This window comes from Haliotis cracherodii, unplaced genomic scaffold (assembly GCF_022045235.1).
Source record: "Haliotis cracherodii isolate W230 unplaced genomic scaffold, xgHalCrac1.p SCAF_23, whole genome shotgun sequence".
In the NCBI taxonomy this organism is placed as follows: Eukaryota; Metazoa; Mollusca; class Gastropoda; order Lepetellida; family Haliotidae; genus Haliotis; species Haliotis cracherodii.
In genome coordinates, this window is record NW_027266279.1 from 11,634,506 (window position 1) to 11,650,234 (window position 15,729).

The 15,729-nt window shown below is 39.4% G+C and overlaps 1 protein-coding gene across 1 annotated transcript in view; it reads left to right on the forward strand.

The window, feature by feature from the left end:
* Window positions 1–15,729, forward strand: part of LOC139471564 (Golgi integral membrane protein 4-like) — an 80,247-nt gene that overhangs the window by 52,981 nt on the left and 11,537 nt on the right. The window contains exons 29-34 of the mRNA XM_071253942.1: window positions 28–96; window positions 1,331–1,414; window positions 1,781–1,810; window positions 4,645–4,758; window positions 13,851–14,027; window positions 14,783–14,968. Coding sequence (XP_071110043.1) covers window positions 28–96; window positions 1,331–1,414; window positions 1,781–1,810; window positions 4,645–4,758; window positions 13,851–14,027; window positions 14,783–14,968 — 660 coding nt within the window. The remainder of the gene's footprint in view (window positions 1–27; window positions 97–1,330; window positions 1,415–1,780; window positions 1,811–4,644; window positions 4,759–13,850; window positions 14,028–14,782; window positions 14,969–15,729) is intronic.

Below are 15,729 nucleotides of genomic sequence, written 5' to 3' on the forward strand. Positions count from 1 at the left end.
GTGATTGGCTATCAATATTCACTCTAGGTAGCTGGTGTCGTGATGCAAGCACAAGCTCCTAAGGCTCCTCAGAATGAAGGCGAGGTCCAGAAACAGGTATATATTGGTGCTGGGATTTCATTGTGAGATTCTTGATCCTCCCTTGTTCCTCACCAGCCTTGGATAGTTTTCCTCATGTTGTTTGCACTTTGTGTGATTGGGACCTCCTGTACTGACCAAAGTTGGGTTTCCTCTGGTACTAATATCTAAGTAGGGGTCTAGGTGTACTTAGCTATACTAAGCTATACTTAGATCTGCTGCAGAAGGGTTCAAATCCCAAATCCTCCCTGATAAATATCCTTTGTCCATAAGCACCAAAGCTTTCCTTGTGGGTTTCCTTGAAGTGTTAAATGTTCACATATCGGACCTTCCTTCAACATAAAGATGCCATGTACACACATTGATGCTCAACCCAACTCACCCTATCCAGAAGTCAATACTTTCTGGATATCCAGTCTTGTGAATGTTACTCCACCTTGCCATCTTTCACCCATGTATTGTTACATCTTTGGTTTCATTAATGCCAAACTTTTGTTTTGAAATTGTCACATTCTACTGCTTTGGTGCGCCCCAAAGCTGCCTGCCCTTCGGTACGTTTTTTCCTCCTTTAATTTTCAGGATGTCATCATAGTCTTCTTTCAGTTGGAGAATGTAGTGGGGAAAAATAATTTCCTTTAGGTTTAACACCACACCACACCACACCACACCACACCACGCCACGCCAACGCCACGCCACGCCACGCCACACCACGCCACACCACACCCATGTTTTCCGTGAACATTATCTCGAATTAACACGGGTATTTTAAACCATAGGGTATAATAGGGTATAATCTCCGTTTTGGTATAATAGTGATAATCAACTTCTGGATATGATGTTGAAAGTCTCCTTCTGGATATGACATGGGTGATCTCCTACTGATATGAAATGGGTAAACCCCTCCAAGGTATAACATGGTTATTTTCCGTGCTGGTATAAGATTAATACAATCTCCTGCTAATGACATGGATAATCTTTTTCTTTTTTTTGAGAATAACATGATTGATTTGACATATTTGTTCTCATCTATGTAGCATGGGCACTCTTATGTGGTATAACATAGGGTATTCAGTGTTGTTTAACATGGTTATTTAAAGTGGTTTAACATTGGTATTCTATGTTATTTAACATGGGTATTCCATGTTATTAAACATGGGTATTCTATGTTGTTTAACATGGGAATTCTATGTTGTTTAACATGGGAATTCTATGATGTTTTTAAAGTGAAAATTAAGTGAACTGATATTTCAGAATGTGGGTGATGTGGATGTTGACAAAATCCACCCTCCAGTCTTACTCGATGACCATGTCGTGGATGATAAAGAAATTCAGGAGGTAGAACATATCCTTAAAACAATTCTGCTTCTATGACACCTCTTTGTTTTGTTTGTCTTTAGTATTTATGTCACTTTAGGAGATCTATCAAACATGTTTTTCTTCTTTTCATCACTTCAATATTTTTAGGATTGTTTACTTTATCTTTATAGTTTCATAGAGGTGTACTATTTTGTAGGATTCTGTTCTCATTGAGCTTTTAGACAATTATTGGTCACCTGAAACAAGATTTCATTTGACCTGATAATCTTGTTTTACTTATTGTTTTTTTTAACTATTTTAAACATCAATCCAGCTTACTATCTTTTTTTGGGAATTGTGATTTTATTTCTTTTTGTTTTGTTAAATTCTGTTTCATTTTTGTAGTTGATCCGACCTGGTGATGTTGAGCTAAAGGTACATGTTCTACTTTTGGAATGCCACACTCTTTTGTTTTACAGTTAACAGGCTAAACTAACCACAATAGCTTGGGTAGAACCAAAAAAACAAGAAAATAATGTGTGTTTTTAAAAATTTAACATGCATTCAAAGGACTTAATGAGAGAAATTAAGTGCTTAATAAAATTAAATCAAATGTGTTCAGAAAGAGAACATTTTTTTTCTTCTGTATATTGCTGTATTTACATATGGTGAGTTATGTTAAAATTTAACCCAAAAAAATATATATTTACCTTTTATAGCTTATTTTATACTGTGATTTTTATATTCCATATAAAACGTTGACTTGAATTATTTTTGTTTATGCTTTGGTCAGTAGCTGTAGGCTGCAGTTGCTAAATCTGAAAGCTGAAAAATAGCAATAGTGTGACCAAATGTCAGTGTGTTGATTGTGTAAAGTCCATCCTGTGCAAACCAAAATGGTGAGAACAGGTTATAATGCCAATTTGTGTTTGAGTCATGAACACAATTTAGAGTCACGAATGAGTTAAAACTTTTCGTATCCAAGAAATTGAAAACAAAACATTCTGTTGATTGTTATCATAAAAGGAATATACAAGTTTGTTAAAGTACCTAGGACGTTTTTGTGAGAAATTCTGGCAGATAGAAATGTGTTGCATCAAATATCACTCATGGAAAGTATAATGAGGATTATGGATGGATAAAGTCAAATACAAAGGATCCACATGTCATGTGAAATCCTGGGGAACTGTCATGGTGATGTCACGGTTACAGTGTAAAACCCGACTCACTGACAGTTCAACACCCTTGTGTCACGATAATGGGCTGTTTCTAGCAATTTCTTTATGGTTATTTGGACTTTTGTGGATCAAATTCTAAGATAATTCAGGTGCCTTTCTCTATTTCTCCATTAACCACTTTCAACCATTGACAACGGACATGCTTACTGGATACTTTTTAGATTATTTATGTTAACAGGTTTTGCTTCTGTTTTCTAACTCTTAGAGTGTAGTAAAAGCTTCTTTCTTAGAACACAATCCTCAATTTATAGTTGTTATGTTGAGTGCTGTTGCTGTCACTCGGATTTGCTTCATTTTTTATGTTATATCAGTACAAGAATAACAGCTCTATTTTCTGCTATATGAACCTAGGTTAATATTGTTGAGCATATGATGAGTAATTACAAAATTTCATCATGGATTTACATGCCAAAAGGCACTTACCGTATTCGACGTAATAAGCGCCCTGCTCTAATAAGCGCCCACGCCCATAATATTGGCTAGTGAACAATCTCATTTAGCACCCTTTCCAATTGGTTTACGTACACACGACTTATTTATTTGTGTATAATACGCACTCGTATGTTATATGCACCCTTAAGTATGGGCAATTAAATCCTGGAAAAATATATGTGTCGTATATAAACATTTCAGGCTGTCAGCATAAACCACGAAATTTACGATCTTTCAACTCAAACTAATATTCTAATAAGATCCCCCTATTTCTAATTTTGAGAGCGCCCTGGGCACTTATTACATCGAATACGGTAGTTTGGAATCCTGGATAAATTCCTTGTATTGTTTCAATATGTTCTATCTCTTGTAGCATAAATATGGTAACTTAATTCAAATAGATGTTGTGCAGATCTATTAAGGGCAGTTCATCCATTTCCTTTGCCATGTTGGGGGACATTACAATCATTAGAACCTTCCCCAATAATTCTCAAGGCTTCTAGCAAGTTGTATCAGAAGCAACAATGTCAAATGAACCCTAGCCTTAGAACATTGACTACTATAATACGATGTGCTTCAGTGATGTCTGTGGATAATGGCAAGGAATAGGAACCCATCTTGTCTTATTTAGTCACTCTGTGGGGATTCCAGGTTAGAATGGGTCCACAGCAACCTGTGCTGGTCGTAATAGTTGAAGAAATGGATGTGCTGGTCAGACCCTGTGACTTGGTTGATAGCGTGTCATTGTACTCTGATGGCATGGAGGGGGGCACGGGTGGCCCAGTCGTCTAAGGCGCCGCGATTCGCTGTGCAGAGTTGCGTCCCTTGGCCACGCCAGAAATCTATGATTTTGGGTTCAAATCCCAGTTTGCCCCGATTATTTTTCTAGGTTTGTCAGCACCATACCCGTGCTCGTGGGTTTCACAATTTGAGGCTAGAAAACAAGAGTGGTATTGACGTAACAGATCATGATATGCAAATTTGATCAAGTGAAACCATTTCATAGAGTTCTCCCATAATGTTGCTGAAATGAAACCTGTAGGTGTTGTATATGGCATATGCATTGACAAAGCATTGACCATCAAATAATGATACAGAAGTGATACATGAGCAGTGTATTGGCCCTCTGGTAGAACGATACAGATATGGTAGATTCACAAAGTGACTCTGTGTGGCAAGGATACGAATGTGGTATTTTGACAAAGTGTTGATCTCCTCTATTTCAGTGCAGATGTGATATATTGGCATAGTTTACCCCATGTTGTATAATGGCAAAGCATTGACCCTCTCACTCATGGATACATATGTTGTATATTGACAAAGAGCTGACTTTGTATGACAAGAACGATGTGGGATACGTTGATAATAGACCAACCCTTTATTATAGCAACAATGTAGATGTAGTCTGTTGACAAGGTGTTAACCTCTTGTATAGCAGCAGTATGGAAGTAGCCTGAGTCTAGTACAATTCTGTTCAGTCTAGGAAGCTCAGCTGGTAATAGTCCTGTCTAGACTTAGAGCCACATTCAGGCAAGTAGACTCAAAGTTTTTGCACAGACTGATGCAGAATACTGACAAAAGTGTTGACCTCTTGTATAGCAACATCTCCAGCTGGATGAGAATAAGGGAGGCGAGGTGAAGGTGGACATTGAGCGACCAGTCAATGTGGGTGTTCCGGGAGGCAAGGACTCTCTGGAAGTGGTTGACAACCAGGTACATACAAGTACTTAAATGTGCTGTCTTCCTCTAGACTCTTTCTGTCCAGCTAATATCTTACTCCCTTCCTTACACCTGTGAGTGAACCCTTAATTATTGACTTTGAATTTGTTTTGTAATGTAGTTAAATAGGTTGCCTATATATTAAGTCTTTGAAAGGCATTTAGAGGTTATACACTTATGGAAGAGAATTTATGGATGTCAACTTTTTTATTATGAGGAACACAACATTTCAGAGTGTATACTTACTCCTTTATCAGGTAAAGAAGTTGACATTCATAAATTTTCTTCCTTATGCCTATAGGGGGCACGGGTGGCCCAGTCATCTAAGGCGCTATGATTCGCTGTGCAGAGTTGTGTCCCTTGGGCACGCCAGAAACCTATGATTGTGGGTTCGAATCCCAGTTCGCCCCGATTATGTTTCTAGGTTTGTCAGCACCATGCCTGTGCTCGTGGGTTTCACCGAAGTGGTAAACATCTGAGACCTGCATCACTTCTGGCTTTCCTCCCACATAAAGCTGACATGCTGCGATATTACTGGAATACTGTTAAAAGCGGGGTCAAACCCAACTCACTCACTCACTCTCCTTATGCCTATATATGGGCTGAATTCTAAACTTTGTTTTGGTTTCTCGTTATTGGTTTTTCCTGGTCAACTTCTATGAAAGAAGAAATTTGCAGTTTATTGCAAATATCAAGGTCCATGAGATTGAATGGGGTCCAACTTGATGGAACATATAATATGTGAACTTTTTGATAATGATCGAAGTAAAGTTAACATGGTGAAGTGATCAACTGATACCATGCAGGAGCATTCAGTACAATTTGTATCTCTATTCATGATCTCATTACTTCAATTGATCAACCTCCTCCTCTTGTGATAGTTACGTATCTGATATGTATAATAGCCCTGTCTTTGTAGATGCTGCTTATAGTCCACCTGTCTATGATAGATGTCTATCATATGCGTGGGAGATGTCTCTCATCTTCCTGTCTATGGTAGAAGTCTCTCATCGTCCTGTCTGTGATAGATGTCTCTCATCGTCCTGTCTGTGATGGATTTCTTTAATTGTCCCTGGGAGATGTCTCTCATCATCCTTTCTGTGATAGATGTCTCTCATTGTCCTCCTGTCCATGGTGGAGGCCTCTCATAGTCCTGTCTGTGATAGATGTAACTCTGTGGTAAATGTTTTTCATTGTAGATGTCTCTCTTTTTCTGTTAGTTTAAGTTAAGTTAAACACACACACACACACACACACACACACACACACACCACACCACACCACACCACACCACACCACACCACACCACACCACACCACACCACACCACACCACACCACACCACACCACACCACACCACACCACACCACACCACACCACACACACGTTTGTTTGAGGGAAATAATCTCAAAGTGGGCCAGAGATTGTCTCTAACAAATACTCGATGGCAGCTATTGTCAAGCTGAACTTAACTGAGCCATGTTCTAATGCTTAATTAATGCCTGTGATACTAATATTGAATACAGTAGTTTGGCTAGTAGCCTGGTTTGGTGAAAAACATCGTGGCAATGAGTGGACTGTTTTTCAAAGTGCTTGCGTGTAAGGGGAGACAACTGCATGAGGTGCAGGTCAAAAGCAGTTGCCGTTTTTTCCTCATTTTTTTCACTTCTTCCTTTGGGCTTCTCGGTGGTCACTGGGTGATGGATATGATATTTGTCTCCATGTACTTTGTGATGCTAATTCCGTTGTTTTGTTGTTTTTCCACAGGCTGTACCTGGTGCTTAATGTGCTGCTACATGTGTTGCCAATCGTTGTGTGTTGTACACTGTGAAACTGTCTGCCTACTGTGACTGCCTCTAGGATGTAACTATGTGGACTCTTCAATGTTAATGCGCAGTGAAGCCTCTGAGAAGGGGCCGCTGATTGGATCTGAAAAGGAGGGATAGAAATTAGCCCCAGATATACTACTCAAAACAAATTAAAGAATACCCACAGTTGGAAGGTGTGTGCATTGCAGTACTCACCAGCCATAACATTAACTATTGTCAATATGAAAAATCTGGTGTTCTTTAACTTCTTTTGAGGAGTACCTTTAGCCTTAGTCTCGCAATCAGTCCGGGGAAAAGAAATCCAAAAAATCCTTTGTAAGTCTGGCAAGTCTAGACTTCTTCAATCTGAAAAAGAATTTCTATGGTCTTTTTTCTGTTATATATTTGAAAATAATTGAAAAAATATATATAAAATTTGGAGACTAAAGGTTTTGTCTAAACTTGCCTGATATTGAGTTACATCTCAGTGAAATTGTAAATGTTTTTTTTTTTAAATTTGATTTGGCTAGTATATTCACATTATCTACCAGATTTGTTTTATCCTTGTTGCTTAATATTTCATCAAAGATGTGAAATGACACATTTTAATAAACAGTGAAACAATTCATAAAGAGAAATAATATTACGTAACATATCTAAAAATCCTGTGTTTCTGGTTTTAGTTACATAGCCAACAGTGCGAATGTTTCTGTACTGATCAAAGAGTCAATGCTTACCTCCCTTGGATTTTCTGTCTGATAAGTTCTGTATTACCGGGTATATAACCTTTTAGTGGAATATCTGTAAGCAGCTCACTTTGGTTTCACTGCATTCCCTCTCATGAGGGGCGGTCGGGTAGCCTAGTGGTTAAAGCGTTCGCTCGTCACGCCGACGACCCGGGTTCGATTCCCGACATGGGTACAATGTGTGAAGCCCATTTCTAGTGTCCCCCGCCACGATATTGCTGGAATATTGCCAAAACCGGCGTAAAACCTTACTCACTCACTCACTCCCTCTCATGACTTACACATTCCGGGAAGGGGGGTAGCCTTGTGGGTACAATCTGTGAACCCCATTTCTAGTTTGACCCACTGTGATAGTGCTGGAATATTGCTGAAAACAGCGTAAACATAACTCACTCACTATAACATTCAGGGTGGAGAGTAGCTTATGCTCATGTCAAGGACTTGTGAAGTTTATGACACAAACTTTGCGTCACGTTTTGGATTTGTCGTTTTGTACAGTCATGATCTCACATTTGGTACTTACGCTAACAAACCCCATCAAAAATGGCCTGGGTTTAATTCCCTACAATGTGTGAAACCAATTTCTGGTGTTCCCCACTGAGATGTTACTGAAATATTGCTAAAAAGCCATCAAACCAAACCTACTCTTCTCCCTTACAAACTGGTTTGGTTTTTTGCTTACAATATTTATATATTTTTAATAATTTAATGTATGTTCCACCGTGAAGGGCCAGATCTCTTTTGCTCATGTTGGCGAAGTCTTGCTCATGCAATTTGAAAGTGATTGTGGATAAAAGCATATTTTTGTCAAATTTCAACCATTAGTTTTATCAATACCCAATAACACTTAGATATACTCAGTCATCAGTAAAGACAGTCAAAGATTTTTAATTAGGGAGGAAGAATTTGAAAATTTCGAATCATTATAAAACAGATACTTTCAGGTGTGATAGCTGTAAATAGAAACATTTGTAACTGATCATAATTTTACAAACACTATCAGTGTTGAAGCCGTTTAATCAGGAACTTTTTAAGATTCTTGTTATGTATAGGTCCCCAGCATCGGGTGCCCATTGTGCAAGGTGACTTAGGGAATATCTTTTGATATTCTGGGATTTTTAGATTGCATTGCCTGTAGCAATAGTGTTTAGTACCCGAAATGTGTTGATGGACCCGTGAAGATCCGGGGTAGAATAGGTCTTCAGCAACCCATGCTTGCCATACAAGGCGACTAAGCTTGTCGTAGGAGGCAACTAACGGGATCGGTTGGTCAGGCTCACTGACTTGGTTGATTCCCAATTGCGTGATGATCACTGGATTGTCTGGTCCAGACTTAATTATTTACAGACCGCCGTCATATAGCTGTGTGGCGTTAAACAACAAACAAACAAAACCTGTTGATGCAGTTACAAATTGGGGAAAATTATGTCTTTCCCTGATGGTCAGGAAAAGTTGGGAGATATTGTGTAAATCTCTTCGTCTCTTTGAAGTCTGTAAAGTTCAACCAAGTTCCCAAAATAGTATACACTACTTAAATAAAGTTAAAGAAAACTTGCTTCTTTCATATAAAGAAAGTTGATCTGTCATGGCATATTTCCTGTCTGGTGTAGTTCTCTCTGTGTCAAGTGGTCTTGGTGGCCCTTGCCAGGGCTGGAATATTACTAAAATCAGCTAAAATACTTGTCTTTTCTCAGGAAATGTTAATATTATATTTACAGACCAGTGGACATCCTAAACACTCTTTTGTTATTGTGACTTTCTGAACTACCTACAGTATCAGTATTGTTTCTGAGACTGTAAGACTGTATAAAAAGATATTTTGAATACTTGAGAGATTTTTTAGCAAGAGATATTGGGGGTTCACATTTTCTTACTTTGGTCAAATTTCATTAATATTATGTCTTTATTGGGGGATTAGTTAAATGGTTAGCAACATTGGTTTCATTTTACCACCATTTTCATATGTATATTTTGTCATTCTTTTGAAAATATGTATTTCATTTGGTTTGTTTTAAATGTGGATATTGCTTAAAAACATTGAAACTGTTCAATACAATGTTTATTGTTTCACTCTATTAGTTTGTGAGGAATAGTTTGTACAGAAGATAATAAAATATTATTTTATTTTACAAGTAGCCTTATTGTGTTATAGCTTTGAAACATGAACAGTCATAAAGTGTCAGTGGTGCATGTAGCATGATAAATGCTGCTTGTTCTTGATGTCCAGATTCTAGTACCCTATCCTTGTCCTAAATGGGTAGTCGCCAGGACCTCATGCTTGTCTCTCTGCGGGGATTCTGGGCAGAATAGGTCCCGAGTACCTCATGCCTGTCTCTTGCAGGGGTTCTGGGTAGAATAGGTCCCAAGTACCTCATGCCTGTCTCTTGTGGGGATTCTGGGTAGAATAGGTCCCTAGTACCTCATACCTGTCTCTTGTGGGGATTCTGGGCAGAATAGGTCCCGAGTACCTCATGCCTGTCTCTTGCAGGGGTTCTGGGTAGAATAGGTCCCAAGTACCTCATGCCTGTCTCTTGTGGGGATTCTGGGCAGAATAGGTCCCTAGTACCTCATACCTGTCTCATGCGGGGATTCTGGACAGAATAGGTCCCAAGTACCTCATGCCTGTCTCTTGCGGGGATTCTGGGCAGAATAGGTCCCTAGTACCTCATGCCTGTCTCATGCGGGGATTCTGGGCAGAATAGGTCCCAAGCCCTTAATGCTCGTGGCACTGTGGGGGTTCTGGGCAGGGAAGGTCCCCAGTTCTTCTTGCTTTTCCCCCATAAAGGAATTTGTTGCAGAATAGATCCCTTGTTTCCTGTTCATGTTGTGAAAGCAGACGAAAAGGATGAGGACGAGGTAGTTGCAACATGTGACCTGGTTCATATTTGGTAGCATAATGTGGATCAGTTATGCCATCATACATTATCCCGTCAATTTTCTGTTTCCGGAGCAGAACTAATAAACTGTATAAAAGGAAATTCTATGCAATCTACATTTGTGTGTTGGAAGGAATAGTACATTATATATTAAGTGTGTGTTGAAGATATGAGGGTCGGTAATGTTGCTTGACTTGTCGTTTGTCTCCTTGTCCTGATGGCATGGGTCATTGCTCCTGCTGTCAAGCCTTGTTTGGCCTAGACTTGATCATTTACAGGCTACCACGACAAGCTAAATGGTGTTGACAGCCTCATATAACAACAATCGCTGTCATTTTAGATTCTAAATGTATGATTTATTTCTTTCATATTTTATGATCAAATTTATATTTCTTGTTTAACTTTGTTAGTTATGTGTTTATATTTGCACTGCTAAACTCAGGCCAGACTTCCTTGTTTTGGTTTATGGAGTTTGTGAGATATTTGGTCTAATTGTTTTTTCAAAATATAAAGCATCGTATACTCTCAAAATAGTACCGCCTCCGTGTTCTAGTGGTGTAGCATCTGCCTGAAGAGTGGAAGGTCCCGGGTTCGATCCCCGGCTGCATCATATTAAAAGATGGTACTAGTTGTTACCCTGTCTGGCGCTCGGCATTAAAGAGGTAAAACAAGGACTGGTTGGCTAGGAGTCAGTATACTGTGTCTGGGTGGGGTATTCATGTTAAACTGCGGCATGGTATCTCAGTTGGCTAGCAGTATTTATCGGCATCAGTCCGGACTAGTACAGGCAGCCACACACACACACACACACACACACACACCCACACACACACACCCACCCACCCACCCACACACACACACACACACACACACACACACACACACACACACACACACACCTATATAAATGCAATAGTCTTGGACGTAATGTTGAACCCAATTTTACCTCGCCACCTACACCCTTACTTTCACATTTGGCGTTATGTAACTAAATTACACTCTTCAAGGAATCTGTAATCTTTTAAACAAACTGATGTGACCTTTTACTGCTTCTTGTTAAGACGGGCACTCTGTGTAATCTGTGTTGTGAGACCAACGATTGATCTGAATGAATATTCTTCGTTTGATCACCGTTTTTCCGCTGGAATTCTTTACATTAACATATGGTAAGTTCATCAAGGGTTATTTGAATGGGATAGATGAACCTTATTTGATTCAAACTACATCCTTAGTGGTGATGGCATCTCCTGAAAATCCCTTATTCGTGTTGGGTGTTTTAGATTTATGGATGTTTCCATAGACGGACCAGTATCTAACATACTGGTATTTTCTTAGTATAGTTGCGTTCCTGATGCATGCAAGAGTCCTATGCTTTAGGTTCAAATCCCGGAACCTCTCTGATTATGATCGTTCACTTGTGCGTGTGGGTTTCACTGAAGTTGTCGACATTATGGACCTGGCCCCGTTCCACAAATCAATCTCAGCACTATGAGTGTCTTGTCTGTGTTAAAGTATGGGAGTAACGATTGTCTTAGCATGGAGATTGCTTTGGGGAACAGGGTCCTACTTCACTTCTGGCTTTCCCCCCATGTTAAGCTTACACGTCATGATATAACTGAAATACTGTTCAAAGCTGCATGAAACCCAACTCACGGGGCACGGGTGGCCCAGTCGTCTTAGGCGCCGCGATTCACTGTGCAGAGTTGCGTCCCTTGGACACGCCAGAAACCTATGTGTGATGGTTCGAATCCAGGTTCGCCCCAATTATGTTTCTAGGTTTGTCAGCACCATATCTGTGCTCGTGGGTTTCACCGAAGTGATAAACGTCTGAGACATGCATCACTTCTGGCTTTCCTCCCACATTAAGCTGACACGCCGTGATATAACTGGAATACTGTTAAAAGCGGCGTTAAACCCAACTCACTCACTCACTCACCCAACTCACACTCCAAGACATGACTTTCCTTTAGAGAAGGCCAATTCTCCATCCCCTTGGCCATGTTACTATACTGAAAAAGAAAAGTTAAGGATCATTAATATTGTGGAGGACATCTTTTTGTTGTGAAGACTGAGCACACAATTTCAAATATATACCCTCAAAAATATTCATGATCACTATCTTTTTTTGTTCAGTATGTATAATTTACATGCTTACATCCATGCAACTAAACATTGCTGTGAGAAACTTTTGAAGGTGAGGTGGCATAAAATTGTTTCTCGGGCAGATTTTAAATATAAAAATCAACAGTGAGAGAGGAGGGCAGACTTTTTGTATTTTGAAGACAAAATTGATGAGGGAGGAACATTTTCTTGTTCTCCCTCCAAGAATATCAACAAACACAACTGGGTACACACACTAAACTCTTCTTTCAAACAAACAGAAAACATTTATGTTCGTTTTATGGAGTCTACTTCAGACGATGTGGGAAGTTAGAAAATATCTTTTTTGTTGGCAATGAAAGTTTCAGACACAGGAATAAAAGATGTGCCCAAATGCCCGAGAAACATTTCCTTTTCTGTTTTAGCCTTGGACTGTTAGCCTTACTGGAACAGCCCTTTTTTTTAAATAGATGGCTTAAAGAGTTGATTTTGTTGGTTATTCTGTAATTTCCAAGAAAAAAAGCTACTGACATGTTTTCATAGTTGATAAAGGATATTTTCAATTGAACAAAGCATTGTGACTATGTCTTTGCTTTCTGATATTTCAAGGTTGTCTCATGCAAGAAATGAATTGGAATGGTGTGGAATAATTATTCCCTGCCATGAAGTGGGGTGGGAGATATAGGAACGGAGTTCGTTTTTCAATCCGTCCGTCCATTTCTCAAAGGGGGAAATTTTCTTAAAAACCATTTAGATTAGAGAAATGATATTTTACAGTCTGATATTACTGGTCATGATCTTAAATGAGTTTGAAAATTGGCATCTTAAACATGTTAAATTCATTTTTTATAGAGTTACGGCCCATCCTCCTTCCTTATAGTGTGTGCAATTTTGATATTATATTTTGTGTATTTTTCACCAGTGTAATAACAATACATCTTTGATATCCTTGTCTACTTTTATACATTTTATGACACTTTTCACATCTTGTGAAATTTCATTTGATTTAGCAAAATTACAAGAAAAGCTTGGGAGTCTTTTGATTTTGTTTGAAAAGGACCTTAAAGCAACCAGTCTTCCAGTGTATCATGGTTATCTCTCAACTTCTCAAAGGATATACTGAGATATTTCCTACTGTTATAAAACTCAGACAACAACTGCTATCAAAATGGGAAATGTATATATTTGAACAAATTTGAAAATATTTCAGTTCATTTACTTTCCACCTTCTCCAAGCTATCGGTCATACTCAGCCCCACTCAGTATATCCACATCAAAATTTGAGTATTTGAGTAATTTAATTAAAGGTAATATAAGTAACAAGTGTTCTGCTAAAATAATTCCACAGTGAATAGTTCAAGAATAGGATGACAACAGAACTTTGTTGTAGTGCCCTCAGTGATGTTTGAAAATGGAAGAAAATGGAGTATTGTATGTGTTACAGAGATGCCGAACATGTTTAGTTGTCTTGTTGCACCGGTTTGATTGTTGCCTTGTTTAGTTCATGGGATCTATCTGATATATCTGCCCAGTTTAACAAGGATTTGGTTTGTGTAGGATTTACAGGATGTTCGCCCCGATATGGTGGAGAACCAGGGTCAGATCTTCAAACCTGATTTCAACAACCAGGACTTAGACAACAACAAGCTCCAAATAAACGCTCAGGACAACCAGCAGGGCCTTAACAATGACCATGACAACAGGATACTGAACGAGGGGCCAGTTAATCTCCAGGTAGGTGGTGGGGAAGTAGTATCAGCTGTAAAGATAGTCCAGAACAATATTCCAGTTGTATAACTGCAGCCAGTATTAATAAAAAACGCAGTCCAACCACCCAATCCAATCAGTTGCTTTACTGGGATTGCTGTGAAAAGGCTGCATTATGGAGGACAAATAGAGTGATTTGATTTCAATCAGCTTCGGGTAAAACATACATGGATACAGGAACCCTCTGATATGTTTAAAGATGTTTTCTATGTTGGATGTAAATTTCAGGTAAAATAGATATATTTTCCGTCATTTGTAGATTCTCACCCTCGTGTCGTTTGATTTGAAACTCATCAACAATCCAGATGAGTGTTATTTCAAATCAGAAGACACCAGGAAGATATTCTACTTATCATCCAAATCATTCTTCCAACTTTTTCAATCACTTTTTCAGACATGCCATGACATAAACAAATACTGTTCATATCTGTATTAGGGGCGGTCGGGTAGCCTAGTGGTTAAAGCGTTCGCTCGTCACGCCGAAGACCCAGGTTCGATTCCCGACATGGGTACAATGTGTGAAGCCCATTTCTGGTGTCCCCCGCCATGATATTGCTGGAATATTGCTAAAAGCGGCGTAAAACCATACTCACTCACTCACTCAAATCTGTATTAAACCTAACTCACTCACTTGCCCAATTAAAGGAGCCCTAATTTCAACTTCACCTGTGTTAAGAACTTAATGTAGGTCTCGTATTATTCTTATCCTGTGTTGTTGCCAGGTTCAAGAGCCGCTGCTTCCTAACCGAAACTTTGATGAGGACAAACACATCCCACAACAGCAACTGGCCCCAGGGAATGACCTTGACCAGGCTGAGAAAGAGGCTGCTCCTCTCCAGCCTCAAGGTCACGGGCAAATGATGATCCCAAACTTTGGTCTGGGAAAGAACATGGGCAAGGTATTTATGGTATATCGTTTTTGTTTCTATCCTTTTCTTTCTTGAAGTGATACAGGATATTCCATTTTCAATCTATCTATATACATCTTTATATATGCATTGATAGATAGATTTAAAAGTCACCTTTCTAGGGGGTCCCTGCTTTTCTCACATCAATCTGTCATGCCATGATATCACTGAAATTGTGATCAAGCTTTCTAAGGCAGCTCGACTACACCTTGCTAGGGGGGTCCCTGCTTTCCTCACATCAATCTGTCATGCCATGATATCACTGAAATTGTGATCAAGCAGTCTAAGGCAGCTCGACTACACCTTGCTAGGGGGGTCCCTGCTTTCCTCACATCAATCTGTCATGCCATGATATCACTGAAATTGTGTTCAAGCTTTCTAAGGCAGCTCGACTACACCTTGCTAGGGGGTCCCTGCTTTACTCACATCAATCTGTCATGCCATGATATCACTGAAATTGTGTTCAAGCTTTCTAAGGCAGCTCGACTACACCTTGCTAGGGGGGTCCCTGCTTTACTCACATCAATCTGTCATGCCATGATATCACTGAAATTGTGTTCAAGCTTTCTAAGGCAGCTCGACTACACCTTGCTAGGGGGTCCCTGCTTTACTCACATCAATCTGTCATGCCATGATATCACTGAAATTGTGTTCAAGCTTTCTAAGGCAGCTCGACTACACCTTGCTAGGGGGGTCCCTGCTTTACTCACATCAATCTGTCATGCCATGATATCACTGAAATTGTGTTCAAGCTTTCTAAG